This window comes from Eulemur rufifrons, chromosome 11, assembly GCF_041146395.1.
Source record: "Eulemur rufifrons isolate Redbay chromosome 11, OSU_ERuf_1, whole genome shotgun sequence".
In the NCBI taxonomy this organism is placed as follows: Eukaryota; Metazoa; Chordata; class Mammalia; order Primates; family Lemuridae; genus Eulemur; species Eulemur rufifrons.
This window is the reverse complement of record NC_090993.1, coordinates 4,246,108-4,261,686: the sequence shown is the minus strand read 5'-3', so window position 1 is coordinate 4,261,686 and position 15,579 is coordinate 4,246,108. Positions and strand designations below refer to the sequence as shown.

General features: G+C 48.0%; 1 protein-coding gene across 1 annotated transcript in view; it reads left to right on the top strand.

The window, feature by feature from the left end:
* The first annotated feature begins 2,055 nt into the window (after nucleotides 1–2,055).
* KIF26B (kinesin family member 26B) overlaps nucleotides 2,056–15,579 on the top strand; it is a 386,602-nt gene continuing 373,078 nt past the window's right edge. The window contains exons 1-2 of the mRNA XM_069484638.1: nucleotides 2,056–2,118; nucleotides 2,959–3,363. Of these exons, the coding sequence (XP_069340739.1) occupies nucleotides 2,056–2,118; nucleotides 2,959–3,363 (468 nt within the window). The remainder of the gene's footprint in view (nucleotides 2,119–2,958; nucleotides 3,364–15,579) is intronic.

The window sequence follows — 15,579 nt, the reverse complement described above, 5'->3', positions numbered from 1 at the left end:
CGGCACGTGGCTAATGGCAGCACGGATGCGGGGAGCCAGCGCGTGCTGCTCGGAGGCGTACCTGCCCCCCCGCCCCCGGTCCTCTATTGATATGATCGCTTTTAAATTGGAAGTAGGAACGTAGCGGAAACTTGCACACATCTCGACATCTTCATTTTGACCTTTTCACCTCGCTTTGGCGGCTGTGAACTAGTGCCACGCGAGGGCTGCGGCGGCGTGGGGGGAGGGGGCGGCACCAAAGGGAAGGCGAGGGAGGAATTTTCCCCGAGGAAGGCGGGGGGGGGGGGCGTTGCCCCAGAGTTTCGGCACCCCAAATTATTGTCTTCTTGCCCCCGCCTGCCTCGTCCGTATCGCAGAAGGAAGCCAGCGACCGGAAAACGCCAAGCGTCCTCCGCGCCCCCCCGCTCCCCCCAGGCCGGTCCCCGCGGGCGCGGAGATGCCATTACACCTCACGTGATCCCCGCGCCCGGCCAGTCCTTCAGGAGGCGTCTCGCGGGGTGTTAATTAAAGGTCACAACCAAACAGACCTACCGGCTCACCCGAAGAAATGTCCTCCCGGGAAATGAAAAATGACACCCCGGAGCAGCCACGTGTGGAGCCCGGCATATGCCGGCGTCCTGCGCTCCCGGGCGCCGCGCTGGGGGTGGGGGCGGGGGACAGGAGAGGGGGCGATGACTAGGTGCTCGGGAGACCCCGCGAGACCCACGCGCGGGAGGAAAAGGGCGGAGCTGGGGCGAGGGGACCGACCCCCCGCAAGGAGAGGCCAAGGCCGGCTCGCGCCACACCCCCTTCTGCAGGCCCGCTCCGTCCGTGCTGCGCGTGTGCAGCGTGGCGAACCCCTCGGTTTCCCCTGCCCCGCAGCGGCCCGCTGGGGCCCCGGGCTCACCTGTCCCAGCCCCGGGCGGCTTAGCACACCGCAGCGTGGGGCTCGGGGGGGCCGGGCGGGGCGCGAAGGCCCCCACTCCTCCGGCTGCGGTCGGGGAGAGTGGCCCCCGGCCGGTAGGGCGATTCCAGAAAAGGTTTGCAGGGCAGGTCTCGGAGAACAAAGGGCGGGGGGAGGACCCGGCATGTTTGTGGACTTGTTTGTGACTCAGTCCCTTTTACACGGCGTTTCAAAGGCAGACCTGCAAGCCTCTCCAGGAAGAGAAAGAGCTCGGGGGCGGGGGAGGCTCGGGCGCCGCATTTCCGTCCAGCCGCGCTCGCGCCGCGCCGGCCCGCGCCGCGGCGTTTCGCTAGAGCCCCGGACGCGGGCCGCCCGCCGGTAACTTCCCCGCAAGGAGCGAGATTTACGGCCCCCGCCCCCGCCCCGGCCCTCGGCCTCGCTGTCAGGCGGCAGCGCCGCAGCATAAAATGGAGCCCGGCCGGCGCGGCGGCGGCAGCCAGGCGGCGGGCTCCCGGGCGGCGGGGCCGCGGGTCGCCAGGCTCCGCGCTGCGCCCGGGCGCACACGCGCGCGCTGACCGCGGACGGCTCCCGGGCGGCGCAGAGCCGCCCCTCTCCCTGCTCTCGCGCAACTGTCAGGCGGAGCGGGCCGGCGGATATTGGCTCGGCGACACGCGGAGGCTCCTCCCCGAGTCTGGATCTTTATATTTTGGGAGAATTTCTTTGAACTCAGTTAGCAAGCTGGGTGAGGGAGACAAGTTCCCACCGCCGGCTCGCTCGGCGAGGGCTCGCCCACCTTCCCTGCAGCCGCCGTGCGCCGCGATTTCCTCTCTTCCCGCGTGGCGGAGAGCGGACTGACTTGGCTGGGGAAAACGCCAGTCATCTGGATGTGACTGTGAAAAGAGAACGTGCGACTGGAAGAGGCAGAAGAGGGTGCGGAAAAGCATTATTTGAAGAGAGGACTATAGCAGCTACCCCAGCCCTTTCTGCAAATTGGTGCTATTACTTCTGGGGTCCATTTGCTTTTATCTCCCTTCCCCGCCCCTCCATTAAGAAACCTTGACTCGAGGGCCAAGAGACAGCCCCCTGCAACGGGGGGGACGCTGCCGGGTGGGAAGACCTTTTGGATGTAGCGCTGGTGGAACATTGAGATACTCTCCTCTGGAAAAGCCATCATGAATTCGGTAGCTGGGAATAAAGAGAGGCTTGCGGTCTCCACCAGGGGCAAGAAATACGGGGTAAGTTGTGACGGGCACAATGCGGAGATGCGTTACCGGAGCCACGTCGGCCGGGACCCCCCCATTCCCGGGGACGTGCAGCCTGGGCCGGGCAGCCCCGCGGAGCCGGCCGAGCTCCCGCGGCAGGGGCGCCTCCGCCGGCCGGCGGGGCTGGGCGTGCGCGGAGGCGGGTCTGCCGCGGGGACTCCCGCACACTCGCCTTGCTCTCGGAATTTTTTTTTTTTAAGTCCTCTTGTTCCTTGCCTTCTCCGCACCCGTAACTTTTGCAGCATTCCTGCACTTGCAGGCAGAGTTCAGCCAAAGGGGAGGGTTTACCGCGAATGCTCTGCCCATTCCTCGGATCGTTTCCCTGGAGCCGGGAGATCCGTTCATTTACCTGCAGGATCCCGAGGGCCGTACCCCCAATGAATAAAAATCCCGAAATCCCAGGTCTCCCGGGATAGAGTCTTCCAGGATCTTGTACCTGGGCTCTTGCCGGGGTGGGTGCTGGGCTCGAAAGCGCCGGGCGCTGAATCTATGGGTCCCCCCTGCAGAAGCCGTTGAAAACCCCGGAGCAGCCTTTTTCCTCCTGACCCGAGGAGTCCACCGGCTCCCGGGAACTGGCGCAGGGGTCACCCGGGAGGTGGGGACTCACTTAAGGACAATTAACGAGACAGGTGGAGGGCGATTTGGCCGCAGCGGTCGCAGCGGTCCCGAGTGGGCGCCCGTGGGCGACCGGCCAGACCCTTGGTGGCGCGCGGATTCCCCGGCGGGCGGGCGGGTGCCCACATCCCAGCCTGGTTCCGAGGCGCGGGCGCCGGCCGCCCTGCGGCCCCTGACACCGGCGTGTCTCCCCCGCAGGTGAACGAAGTCTGCTCGCCCACCAAGCCCCCGGCGGCGCCCTTCTCCCCCGAGAGCTGGTACAGGAAAGCGTACGAGGAGTCGCGCGCCGGGAGCCGGCCCACCCCCGAGGGCGCGGGCTCAGCGCTCGGCTCGTCGGGGACCCCGTCCCCCGGCTCGGGCACCTCGTCCCCGAGCTCCTTCGCGGGCTCTCCGGGCCCCGCCTCCCCGGGCATCGGCACCAGCTCGCCGGGCTCCCTGGGCGGCTCGCCGGGCTTCGGCACCGGGTCCCCCGGCTCGGGCAGCGGCGGCGGCTCCTCCCCCGGCTCGGACCGCGGCGTCTGGTGCGAGAACTGCAACGCCCGCCTGGTGGAGCTGAAGAGGCAGGCTCTGAAGCTGCTGCTCCCGGGGCCCTTCCCCGGCAAGGTGAGCGCCGCGGCGGGGCGGGCCGGGAGGGCGGCCCCCGAGCAGGGCAGGCGCCGGGCAGGCAGCGGCCCAGGGCTCTGGCGGCTCCGCAGGGGACGGCAGCTGCCCAGCCCGCCGCGACCGCGCGCCCCGCCGCCGCCCGTGGGGCCCTGGCGGCGCTGGGGGCTGCTCCACACCCCAGGGGGCTCTGGCACGCCAGGGCGACCCCACGCGTCCTTCTCAGCCAGGCCGCCTGGGGCAGGGGCGATGGGGCGCCCGCGGCTTCAGGCCTCAAGGTCCATGGGGGTGCCTCCGGATGGTTTGTCCTGCTGCCGGGTCCCCGGCCCCCACTCGGGACTGCAGGCCGCTCATTAGATTTTTTTCCCCACCCCCACCTGCGATCCTTTACACAAATGTCGCTGGGAGCTGTGAAAGCAAGCTGATACTCGGGAGTTGGCGTTTCCCTTTGCCTATTTGTGGTCCTTCCTTCCCAGGATTGCAGAAACAGAAACACATATGTGCAAACCAGCATTTCCCCCTAACATTCCGTTTGTCTAGCCGAGGAAGATTAAGAGGTGGGTACCTCCTCCGAGCAGTGCAGCCTCCTGGCCTGCTCCTGCGCTAAGTACGTTGGTTCCTCCATAGCAACCCTGCCGGCGGTGTGTGGCTGGCCCGAGCACCCAGAGTGTCACACAATGCAATTGTATTTGCACTGTTGGGTCCAAGTACTATCAAATGATAATATTTACTCTTCCACTTCAAAGAGTTTTTATCAGTGGTTAGAGAGCAATATCAAGAAAACAGAGTGGATTCTTGTGGGATTTTTTTCTGACACCGTTCAATGGCGTTTTCTGGCTTATATTTCCGTGACTTTGGAAATGAAACATTGTGATTTCGAGTAGTGGAGTTTAGGACTAACTGCATCTGTTTGCCTCTTCTGCTTATCCAAACACACACGTTGATGTTTTCATATGCAAGGGTTAAATTAAAGAAATATCCACAGGCGCCATAACATTTAAAATGGGGAAAATTATCACCAGGAGAATTGGTTTTATGAATGCAGAACTTATCTCAAGAATCATTAACTCATGGATTGTTGCCACCATGTCATTTCTGTAGTTTGATAATAAATCTGTTAAGACATCCCAAGAATAAATCTCAGGGAATCAAAAAACTTATTTTGCCCTTGCATGCTAGACCCTCAGATTTAACACCTTTTAACAGTCACAGATTTAACACTCACAGATTTATTTGTTCTTTTTGTCATCCATCAATACCCAATGATTTCCTACCCCACTCAAGGCACTGTGGCAGGCACAGCAATGAAAGTAACAGGTACATGCAGCCCTTGTCCACATGGAGCTTACAATCTAATGGAGGATACAGATATTAACCACAAAATGCATGGTTCGTAATTTATTCACATTTGTGGAGGGAGCACAGAGTGCTGTGAGCTTGTTTAATGGTACTGGACCCAACTGATAAAGATTTGAAGAAACTTGGTTCTTAAAGGTACAACAACTGATATTTGGCAGTCATAATAAGTTGCAGCCTACCAAATTATTTTAGGCCATTTTTAAGGACCCATTCTTATAATGGGTTCTTTGTGTTGTTGTTTGAGTGCTCCTTATGTGCAAAGGTAAATAAAAATGTACTGTTTTCATTAAAATGGAGGAAAAGAAGGAAAATCTACAAGAAGAAGAAACAAATGTTGAAACTTAAATGCATCCATCATGTTTTATGGAGTCACGACATGACAGATTGGAATTTTGTTTTTGTTGAAACCGTCTGGAAAATTCATTCAGTGTTGTAGGAGACAACTCAATATGTATGCCAATTTTATTTACCTGGTGAAATAAAAGCAAAGTTGGGAAACTGACTATATTGTCAGAGTGAGGTGATGGCTCTAGAAGAAACATTGGATCTGTAGAAAATGCTCTACAGTGACTTATAGTGATCCAAGGGCATCTGGAGAAGAGCTGTCAGTCATGGGGACAGTCACAGGGGATCATTTAAGTACACACAGGAATATCACACAGTGCCACGGTTGCCTGAGTTTCATAGGTGAAGCAGCACAATGAAGCATGACATTTGGCACAGGGGAGAGTACAGGACATAGCCAGGGTGCTCTGGATTAGCTCATTGTTAGTAATGAGGTTTGGGGCCTCAATTTTAACTAGAAATATTCTGTATGTATTTGGGAATAATAATTTTAGGGGTGTGTGTGTGTGTGTGTGTGTATGTGTATATTTTAAACATTTGTACCCTCTAATTAGGTATAATTTCTATTATACCTTTAAGGTTTGCAACATTTTAACCAAACAGTTGCCATGTTTTCTGGTACACCATGGATGGAAGGCCATATAACTGGATGATAGGCCTTTCTTCCTAGAGCTGGATTTATGAGCAAATTGTGGACTTTTGTAGCCCTCAGGCATAGAAGAAGTTACGTTTCCTTTAGAACAAGAGACATTATTGTGACTCCAATATGTAGTTTGCTCTGGAGAGTAAAAGTCTGGAAGATAAAGACATGTTTTTGAGGGGTAATTATCAAAAATCATCTTTGTAACTCACTTAAGATGCTTAACTGCATTTGGGGAATATTTTCTTGAATAGAGTATTAAATTCTACTAGGTCATATTAAAAGTCTCCTAGGGTAGGTATTTAAAAGTCAGAAGCAAAATAGTACATGCAGGAACCTTATTATTATTTTTTTTTTTAGCATGGATTTGGTTTTAGTTCTTTCTCCACTACGGATTTCCTTTGTGACATTGAGTTAACCAGGTTTCCTCTCAACTATTTAACTTTCCCATTCATATACCAAAAAAAAAAAAAAAAATGATTTGGACTGTTAGAATGTCATAAAGATTATCTAAGGTAAAGTTTGAAAAGCACTTCCATTCTTTAGAGAAAGATCTGAAGGTTGATTGTTATTAATTAAATAAGATTCTGTTAGATTTACGTTTACAGAATTTAAGATTTTTATTAACGTCAGGTTGTAATTTCATTGGTACATTTCCCAAATATTGTACTGCCATATGAGTTCTCACACTAAGCCCACTGGGAGGTAGCACACCCCATTGAATTCCCCCAGTTGTGTCTTTGGGGCAGTTGGTTAAGGAGAGAGGCAAAGTGCTAGAGAGCCGGTGCAGGGATATCTGGTTGGTCCAGGGAGCTAGTGACCGGCTCTGGTGGCCTGAGAGGGAGAGCCCTATGTGAGCACTCTCTGTAGTCATGTGGCCACAGGAGGACAGAGCTTCATGGCAGAAGGTGACATGACTTGCAGGGAAGCAGGTGGGTGGTGATAGTGTTGGCTGAGGCAGCAACTAGGAGGAGACAAAGAACTGGATGGAGCTCAGAGGTAAGGATGATGCTGGGTTTGGTTTTCCAGGCATTGAGTTTGAGTTTTCTAGAAAGAGATGGAGAGTGGAAGCAGATTTTAGTAATGAAACAGTTTGTTGTTGGCTATTTCAAGACTGGAATGCAGACGTGACAACTGTGGGCTCACGTGATTCTGTTACTGTTGCTCTGGATTCGTCCTTTCCAACCGCAGCTTACCTGGGCGAGTAGAGATTTGTGCCTAGTGGCAGCTTGTGAAATACTCTGATTGACGTTTATTACCTCAGTCAGTAAAAAAGTACTTACTGGGTTTATATCATTTCTCTTCTGGCGCTGGTAAGTGGAAGGGCTCAGGTAAAACAATGTGGATGTCTAAAGTGTTGGGATTTTAAGTGAGAACAGTCTTTTACCCATTGTAGTGTTCCAGTGTGTAAATATAAAACCATTTCATGTCCAGTGGCAAGAGTATCTTTCCTGTTTTATAGACAGTCGAGGCACCAAGCCAGAAATAAATGAATCTCCCATTTTTGGGCCAGCCAAGATCATTCTGATATCTGTGACAGAACTTTTGAATTGACTGGGTAAGTCTTACGAAACGTCAGCCCAAAGAAATTCTCTGGAGTAAACAGAAATGCTTCAAGTTGGCGAAAGGTTATCAGACATCTGTTCATTTCCATATCAATAAAAGAAAATCTTCTTTTATGTAAAAAAAAAAAAAAAAAAAGGGTCCAGAACTATGTTGCTATCTGATTTTTTTCTCAGTCACATATCCTGAGTCCATTTATGCCCCAGAAATATCAGGAAGGTTAGGCAGGCATGCTGAGAAGGGTGGCCAGGAGTCACAGAGATGAAAGAAAGGAATGCGTCACAGAGGTTCAAAACACCAAACGTGGGCTCTAAATAGCCAGGGCCCAAGTAAGTCTAGACTTGGGGATAGATATATATATCCCCACGCACATATTTCTGTATTTTGCCAGCTCCAGAAGAGGGATATGAAAAAATAACTCTACTCAAAAGGTCCTCCGAAAGCCATCATAAAACACTTTATAGATAAAGCAGACGTTGCATTTTAAATACTTATTAATTATGAAGGAATGCTAGCTGAAATCTCCTCTTCTGAGAACACATGGCTATTCTCAAAAAGCTTCATTTGAGTCTTTCCCATTTCAGAAGTATTTTAGATAAAGGAGCAGCCAGTAGATAATATCAGTCCTGAAAAAGTCCTGCAGCATTTATCATTAAAAGATTTCTGAAACACTTTAGGAGTTTATAAAAACATTCCCAGTCGAGATATGTGAGCAGTAATCTATTTCTTTAAGGCTTAGCAAGCTATGAAATAATGGCATTTCCTTCTACCAGACTTTTAATTGTAAACCAACATGGTCAGTTTTTATAGTGACTTAATTCACTTTGGAAAAATCCCTGGCCTGTAGTAATTTCTTCCACACTCATTGTAGATAGGATTATTGCATTAGAAATGTGATTTCTAAATGGCTGAGGCTGGTAGTTTGTCAGCATTTGGAAGGATTAAGTCAATTAAAATTTAGGCAACATCAGTTGCTCTTTGGCATTGTATTACAGATCGTACCATTCATCAGCTAATAATAATGGTGATGGTAATATGATAAATGGCTAACAATTATTGTCCTTATGTGCCAGAAACTACTGCACTAAGACACACACACCTGCACACATAAAATATCATATAGCAAAATGAAGATGAATATGACTTCTTTTCTTTACCCTGGCATTCCAGGTGCTTGAAATGGTTAAGATCCCAAAAGGAGGCATGAAAACCAAAGTCATTCTATAAAAAAGACACCTGCACCCAAATGTTTATAGCAGCACAATTCACAATTGCAAAAATGTGGAAACAACCCAAATGCCCATCAATTCATGAATGGATTAGCAAAATGTGGTATATGTATACCATGGAATATTACTCAGCTATTAGAAATAATGGTGATATGGCATCTCTTTGGTTCTCCTGGAGAGAGTTGGAACCCATTCTATTAAGTGAAGTATCCCAAGAATGGAAAAATAAGCACCACATGTACTCACCAGCAAACTGGTTTCCCTGAGTGCACATTTGGGAATAACACCTATTGGGTATCGGACAGAGGTGGGGGCTGGGGGTGGATGTATACCTACTTGATGAGTGTGATGTGCACTGCCTGGGGAATGGACACGCTTGAAGTTCTGACTGGGGGGCTTGGGGGTGGGGGCAGGGGAGGGTGCACACCTACATGATGAGTGCGATGTGCACGGTCTAGGGAATGGACACACTTGAAGCTCAGGCTCGGGGGGGATGGGGAGGCATGGGCAATATATATAACCTGAACTTTTGTACCCCCATAATGAGCTGAAATAAAAAAAAAAAAAAAAGAAAAAAAGAAAATTAGTGATCAAGAAAAAAAAAATAAAAAGAAAAATAAACAAAGTTTCTTTTACCAAAAAAGAAAGAAAAAAAAAGAAAAAAGATACAAGGAACAGAGATATCATATCAAAGCATACTTTCCCCCCAAAATCTGGTGAGGAGGTCACTATTGGTAGAACTGACTGAGAGACCCTGGTTGAGAATGTTATTATTTTTCCTGGGCTCCCAGATGGTAACTTCACTTCTGGGGATCGGGGAGGTGGGGGAGGGGGAATTATGTGACTGTCAAGTTCTGAGTTGAGTAATGTTCTTCATTGGAATGTAATGGAGGGGGAAGGAAGTTCCTTATATTTATATTCAGTTAGTTGAGACACTGTTGTCAGCCCTTCCTGAACAGAAAACCCCGCCCGAGGCCCCTGTCCTTGACCCTCCGAGAGGAAGAGTTCTTCAGCTGGACATTTCAGGGCCGTGTGAGCAGGGCTGCCAGACTCCTGCTCTCTTCTGTCCTCGAGAAGCTTACAAATTGGCTGGTGTCTGTGAGGGTTCCTGGTTTCTTTTCAGGAATACGAAATGAATTTCCTTTTTACCACTATCTTTTCTTTTTCTTTTCTTTTTTTTGTTTGAGAGAGTCTTGCTCTGTTGCCCGGGCAAATGCCATGGTGTCAGCCTAGCTCACAGCAACCTCAGACTCTTGAGCTCAAGCAATCCTCCTGCCTCGACCTCCCGAATAGCTGGGACTACAGGGGGACACCACCACACCTAGCTAATTTTTTCTATTTTTAGTAGAGACGGAGTCTCACTCTTGCTCAGGCTGATCTCGAACTCCTGAGCTCAAGTGATCCTCCCGCCTCGGCCTCCCAGAGTGCTAGGAGGAGCAGTCAGAGAAACTGAAACCATTCAGCACCTCTCTTCTTCTGTTTCTTCACCTCCAAGTGAATAAAGCATCTCATGCTTATTTATTCATTCGTAGGGTGGCTCCACAGAAAGTTTAGGAGAGCTCACTTGATGAAAATAGCGACGCCTTTGAGTTGAGATGCCATGAATATGGATCGAGATCCTTTGTCACAGATGGAAATCCCTTCTTTAAGCCCTGCCCTCTCGGGGCCCTCCAGGAAGCCTTGCAGATGCTGCGCTTGGCATTTCGGCTCTGCTGGGTGAGGGAGAGCAGATTTCCTCCAGTGACCGCACATGCGATGTGCAGATCTGAGCAGCACCAGGAATTTGGGCTTATCTGCCTTCCAATCCAGTTTTATCTTTCTTAGACGGTTTTCTTTGCAGTTACATTTTGCTGATCCTATCGCATCGATTCCAACGAGACTCTGGGAAGAAGTCTGGAAATAAAGAAGTCGCCCTCCCCCACCCCGCAGTATTTGCTACACATGTCTCAGCTGTGGGAGTTGCAGTTGACTTGGGCGAAGAGGGTTCTTGTGAACTCTAGCCTAGAAAGAGAGATACTCTGAATGCTGCTGTATAGGTTAGCATAGCAGAAAGCTCTGGGGGGGAGACTAAATTCTTTTGATAAGCAGAACTATATCTCAGTATATCTTAAGTGCTATACACTAGGTTACAGCTAAGGGTCTATTTGTATTCATCTCTTACACTTATTGGAGTTTAAGTTCAGTACTGTTGCTGACCACAAAATGTTCTTGGAAAAAGTTTTAGCTGTCCACACAGCATAATTCTAAAATTTTTGATGATTTTTACACACAACATTTCTTTTTATTTAACCTTTTTTTTTGTTTGTTTGAAAACATGAACTGCAAATAAATTAAAATCTGCTTTTCTACCACAAGGCGGACAAACATAAACTTTTATTTTAATAATTCTTTATCTAATTGGAGCAATGTCTGAGATTTGTAATTGCTAATTCAGGATTTTTTTTCTAAGATAACATAGGAACTTGTTTCTAAGATAACATAGGAGCTTGAGATTTTTCTGTGGTGTCATTCCATCTTTTAATTAGCAGTGATGAGCAGCTACTCTTCCGTGAAACACTATCATCTTATTTATAGTGGCTACTTTCTTTAGAGTTATAATCACTACCTACCTATCCCCTACTCGATCTAACTGGTAGTTTCATGCAGCAGTAGGAGACTTACATATTAACTGTTGCAAAACCAACAATAACAACCACCACCAAAAGCTGTTGAGCTATCTAACCAAATGGTTCTATAGAAAATAAGCAGTCAAATTCAGGCGAACAACTAGCAGCCACCATTGTTTAAGAAAAATAACCAGCTGCCTGGTTCAGTTATGTGTCTTTCTGTAGAGGGCAGTCTCAGTCCTGAGCAGGGAGTTGAATGTCTTCTCCGTGGTCCCCTGGCTGTGAACTGGAGCATCACTTCTCCACCAAGCCAGGCCGTGTGGCAATGGGGCTGAGGAATAGATGGGAGAAGCATAGAAAGGGGAGGAGGAAAATAGAGGGTAGGAGAAGGAGGATGTATGAAAGAGAGTGTGAGAGAAACAGAAAATAAAAAAGTGGATGATAAAAGCATCAGAGATTGTCAAAAAACCCAGATGTTCAGGTGAAAAGGACTGTCCTGAGATCTGAAGATAGAAGTGCAATCCTGCTTCCAGCACTAATAAGCACTGTGATCTTGGGACAGTTGCCTAGCTGACCTGTGCTTTATTTTCCGTATGTAAACTAAGAGGATGGTAGTCCGTGGTCTCTAAACTTCTCCCAGGCCTGTGCATCTTTGTGAAACTGGAGAAAGCCACAAGCGTTTATGGAATCCATTTCTTGAACCCAGGTTCCACAAGGATATGCTTGACAAAATCCTAGATGGATTTCTGGCTGAGAGCCTGAAGTTGTTCCATGTGCTGCCATGTTTGTGGGACGTCCCATCTGCAGCTGGCCAAGGTGTCCTCCTTGGTTGTTCAACCAGGTGAGGGTCCTGGTAGCGCTGTCATTGCTGATGTTTCTGCCTTTGGAATTTGGATCATAAGCTGACAGACAAGATTCTTCCTGTTTCTTAATAAAGCTATTTGCTTTACTATCTTCTGTGTTTGTCAGCAGGAATAAACTTGGACAAACAAAAGGACAATTGACTTTATAAGAGCAATTTGGTAAGGAATGTTTGAGAAAAAGGCTTGCCTTAGATACAAGGACTGCTTGTAGTTTGTTTTACATTAAAAATATCTGCCATATTGATTAGGAGTTAGAAGTAATTTATGAGTTCATCCTGAATAGCAGTACAGGAACAACAGAACTTCAAACATTTTTTTTTTTTCTTTTTTAAAAAAATTTCTCCATCTAAATTTTTTCCAAAACCTTTTTTCCCACTTTGATTTCTCTTTATTTCTGCCCTTTTATTTTTTAAAATTTTTTAAAATTATTTTTTCTAATTTATTTTTTATTTCAGCATATTACAGGAGTACAAATGTTGAGGTTACATATATTGCCCTTGCCCCACCCGAGTCAGCTTCAAGCATGTCCATCCCCCAGACAGTATGCACCACACACACCCATTAAGTTGTGCGTATACCCATCCCCTCCTCCGCCCTCCCATCTGCCCAACACCCGATGAATGTTACTACTAAATGTACACATCGATGTTGATCAGTTAATACCAATTTGATGGTGAGTACATGTGGTGCTTGTTTTTCCATTCTTGGGATACTTCACTTAGTAGAATGGGCTCCAGCTCTAGCCAGGATAATACAAGTGGTGCTGTATCACCATTGTTTTTTGTGGCTGAGTAGAACTCCATGGTATACATATACCACATTTTCTTAATCCACTCATGTACTGAGGGGCACATGGGTTGTTTCCACATCTTTGCAATTGTGAATTTTGCTGCTATAAACATTCGAGTGCAGATGTCTTTTTTATAGACGTTTATATGTCTTTTTTTTTCCTTTGGGTAGATGCCCAGTAATGGGATTGCTGGATCAAATGGTAGTTCTACTTTTAGCTCTTTGAGGTGTCTCCATATTGCTTTCCACAGAGGTTGTACTAGTTTGCAGTCCCACCAGCAGTGTATGAGTGTTCCTATCTCTCTGCATCCACTTTTCCTGCTCTTTTAAATGTCTAGATAGGGCCATAATTGTTTAGACCAATATTTACATATCACATGCCCCTGACTTGGATTTAATGACCCTGGAGTGTTTGATGCTGCAGTCTGGGAAAAGATGTAGCAGGTAGCTGCCTGCTGAGTCAATGAGGTCCATGCAGTTATCATTGATTTTATTTTTTTCTTTTATCGCTACCCCAGGTTGCCTCTTTAAAATATCTGGTTCCTGGAGAATGTTTTCCTGACTCTTATTTCAAATATAATACTTTGTGTTTGAGTGTAAACAATTTAGGGAGTGTAGAAACTAAAAGCAGAACTTCGTTTGGCTTTTACTAGCCCAGAGCACATTATGACTTTGGAGCAGACATAGTTGAGACCAGGCACAGAGCAGCGGAAGCAGCAGGAATATCACTTGTTACTCCTACTTCTTCCACCAAAGTCTCTGCACATCCATTAACGGAACATGAATAGAATATTTTGCAGCCAAACACACCCGACTCAGAGTTTTGGCTTTAGCACAGCAAACCCTCCACACAAATTTTTGCTGATAATGTCCTCAAACATTGTATCCTTTATTATAACTCTTCTTGAATCTTTGCCCCTAAATTTGTCCCTGCAATCAGGTCTGACATTTCTAAGGAGAACACTTTCTAACGGGGCAGTGTGTGTGTGTGTGTGTGTGTGTGTATATGTGTGTGCGCACACTTTGCTGAGGCCCTGTAGGCAGCGTGCAAGTTGGTAACACGGTAGACATCCTGTCCCAGGTTTCAGACATTGTTAGGCTGAAGCTTTTATTGGAGGTCAAGGCAGCTAATAAAGTGGGATGTGCAATTAAAAGGGCATTCAGCAGAGAAGGACGGCTCACTGTCTCGGCCGGCTGAGGGCAGAGGAAACGGTTGGCAGCTGCTAGTCTGCCCATGATGGCTTTACGAGCATTTTTTGCAGCTGGGGTGGTAAATGTAATACAAAGCCATGGTTTTAATGTGCCTAATCAGGCTCTCTGCTTCCTGTGTGAGGCAGCCACTTGGGGGAAGGAAGTTGCTGGATTGTGGGCTTTTTGTGGTGGTGGTTTGCGCTAATTTACCTTTTTTATAGAGTACTCATAGTTATTAGTGAGTTTCCATAATGTCCCTTTATCGCGGTCAGGAAGGAGATAACAGAATGATGAAGAGGTTTAGGAGGCTTGCCTGGGGTCACCTAGAAAACCTCTGGCTTCTGAATCTCCATCGAGGTTTTAATAGAATTAATTTATGTCACTATTTGCCTGTGTATCTCCTTCTTAACACGGAACCCCATGAGTGTAGTTAACGATCCTATCTTATTCATCTTTGGTTTGGTGCCTGTGCACCTAGTAAACAGTAATTATTTTTTGAATACATGAATTATCCAAGGATTTCTGGCCTTTTGAGAAAAAAAGTCTGTCCACTGTTGTGTAGTGAGAACATTATTGGAGTGAGAGAAGAGGACAATAGAGGAGGGGATGTTGGTGATGTGTGGAGGGGTGGGAGGTGTTGCCGGGGTCAGTCCAGGGGAGTGGCATGATGCCATCCCAATGACAAGGCCTCCTGTTCTCCAGAAAAGAGTGAAATTCACAGCAAGGAGTGAGAGCAGCCCCGTCACCTTGGTGGACCATGTCTAGGCATTTATGGGTTGGCTAGTTTGGGGGTCCTTGCATTTCTTGTTAGTCAGTGTGTCCTTGGTTTTGCTCGGTCTGATTCCCTTGTATTCATTTCTACTCTTGCAGGATAAGGGAACGTGGGATTGCTCGCTGGATGCTCACAATGGGTCCCAGGTATTCCAGGGAGGAAACTTACTATCACTGGTCAGAACTAAACTGAGAGGACAAGTGTCTTAGTCCATCTGTGCTGCTCTAACAAAATATCACAAACTAGGTAGCTTATAAACAACAGAGACATTTATTTCTAACAGTTCTGGAGGCCAGGAATTCTGAGGTCAAGACTCCAGCAGATTTGGTGTCTTGTGAGGGTCTGCTTTTTGGATCACACAGTGTGCCTTCTTTCTGTAGTAGAAGAGGGCCTCACGTGATAGAAGGGACTAGGTGACTTTTCAGGGTCTCTTTTTTAAGGGCACTGATCCCAGTTATGAGAGCTCTGCCCTCATGACCTATACATTTCCTAGAGGCCCTCCCTCCTGATACCATTACCTTGGGGGTGTTAGGTTTCAACGTATGAATTTTGGGGGAACATAAGCATTCAGTCCATTGAAGCCAGCATGAGGCCTCTTACTCAGACACTGGCCCCTCAGAGAGTGTTCACGTTTGGTGTATGTTTTTCCTTTCTCTGGGAATTGAATCTGCACTGCCTCCGTTATTTGGTGAGATGGTAACATACGATCACATCACAGGTGGAGGAGGGGCTGGAATAATAAAGGAATCTCTTTCCCTTTAAAGGCTTCCGACTACCGTAGAGTTTGCAGTGAGAGGAGATGCAGTGGGCTATTCCAGTCTTTCCGTGCAGAGTAACAAGGAGGAAGGAGGATTTTTCCACG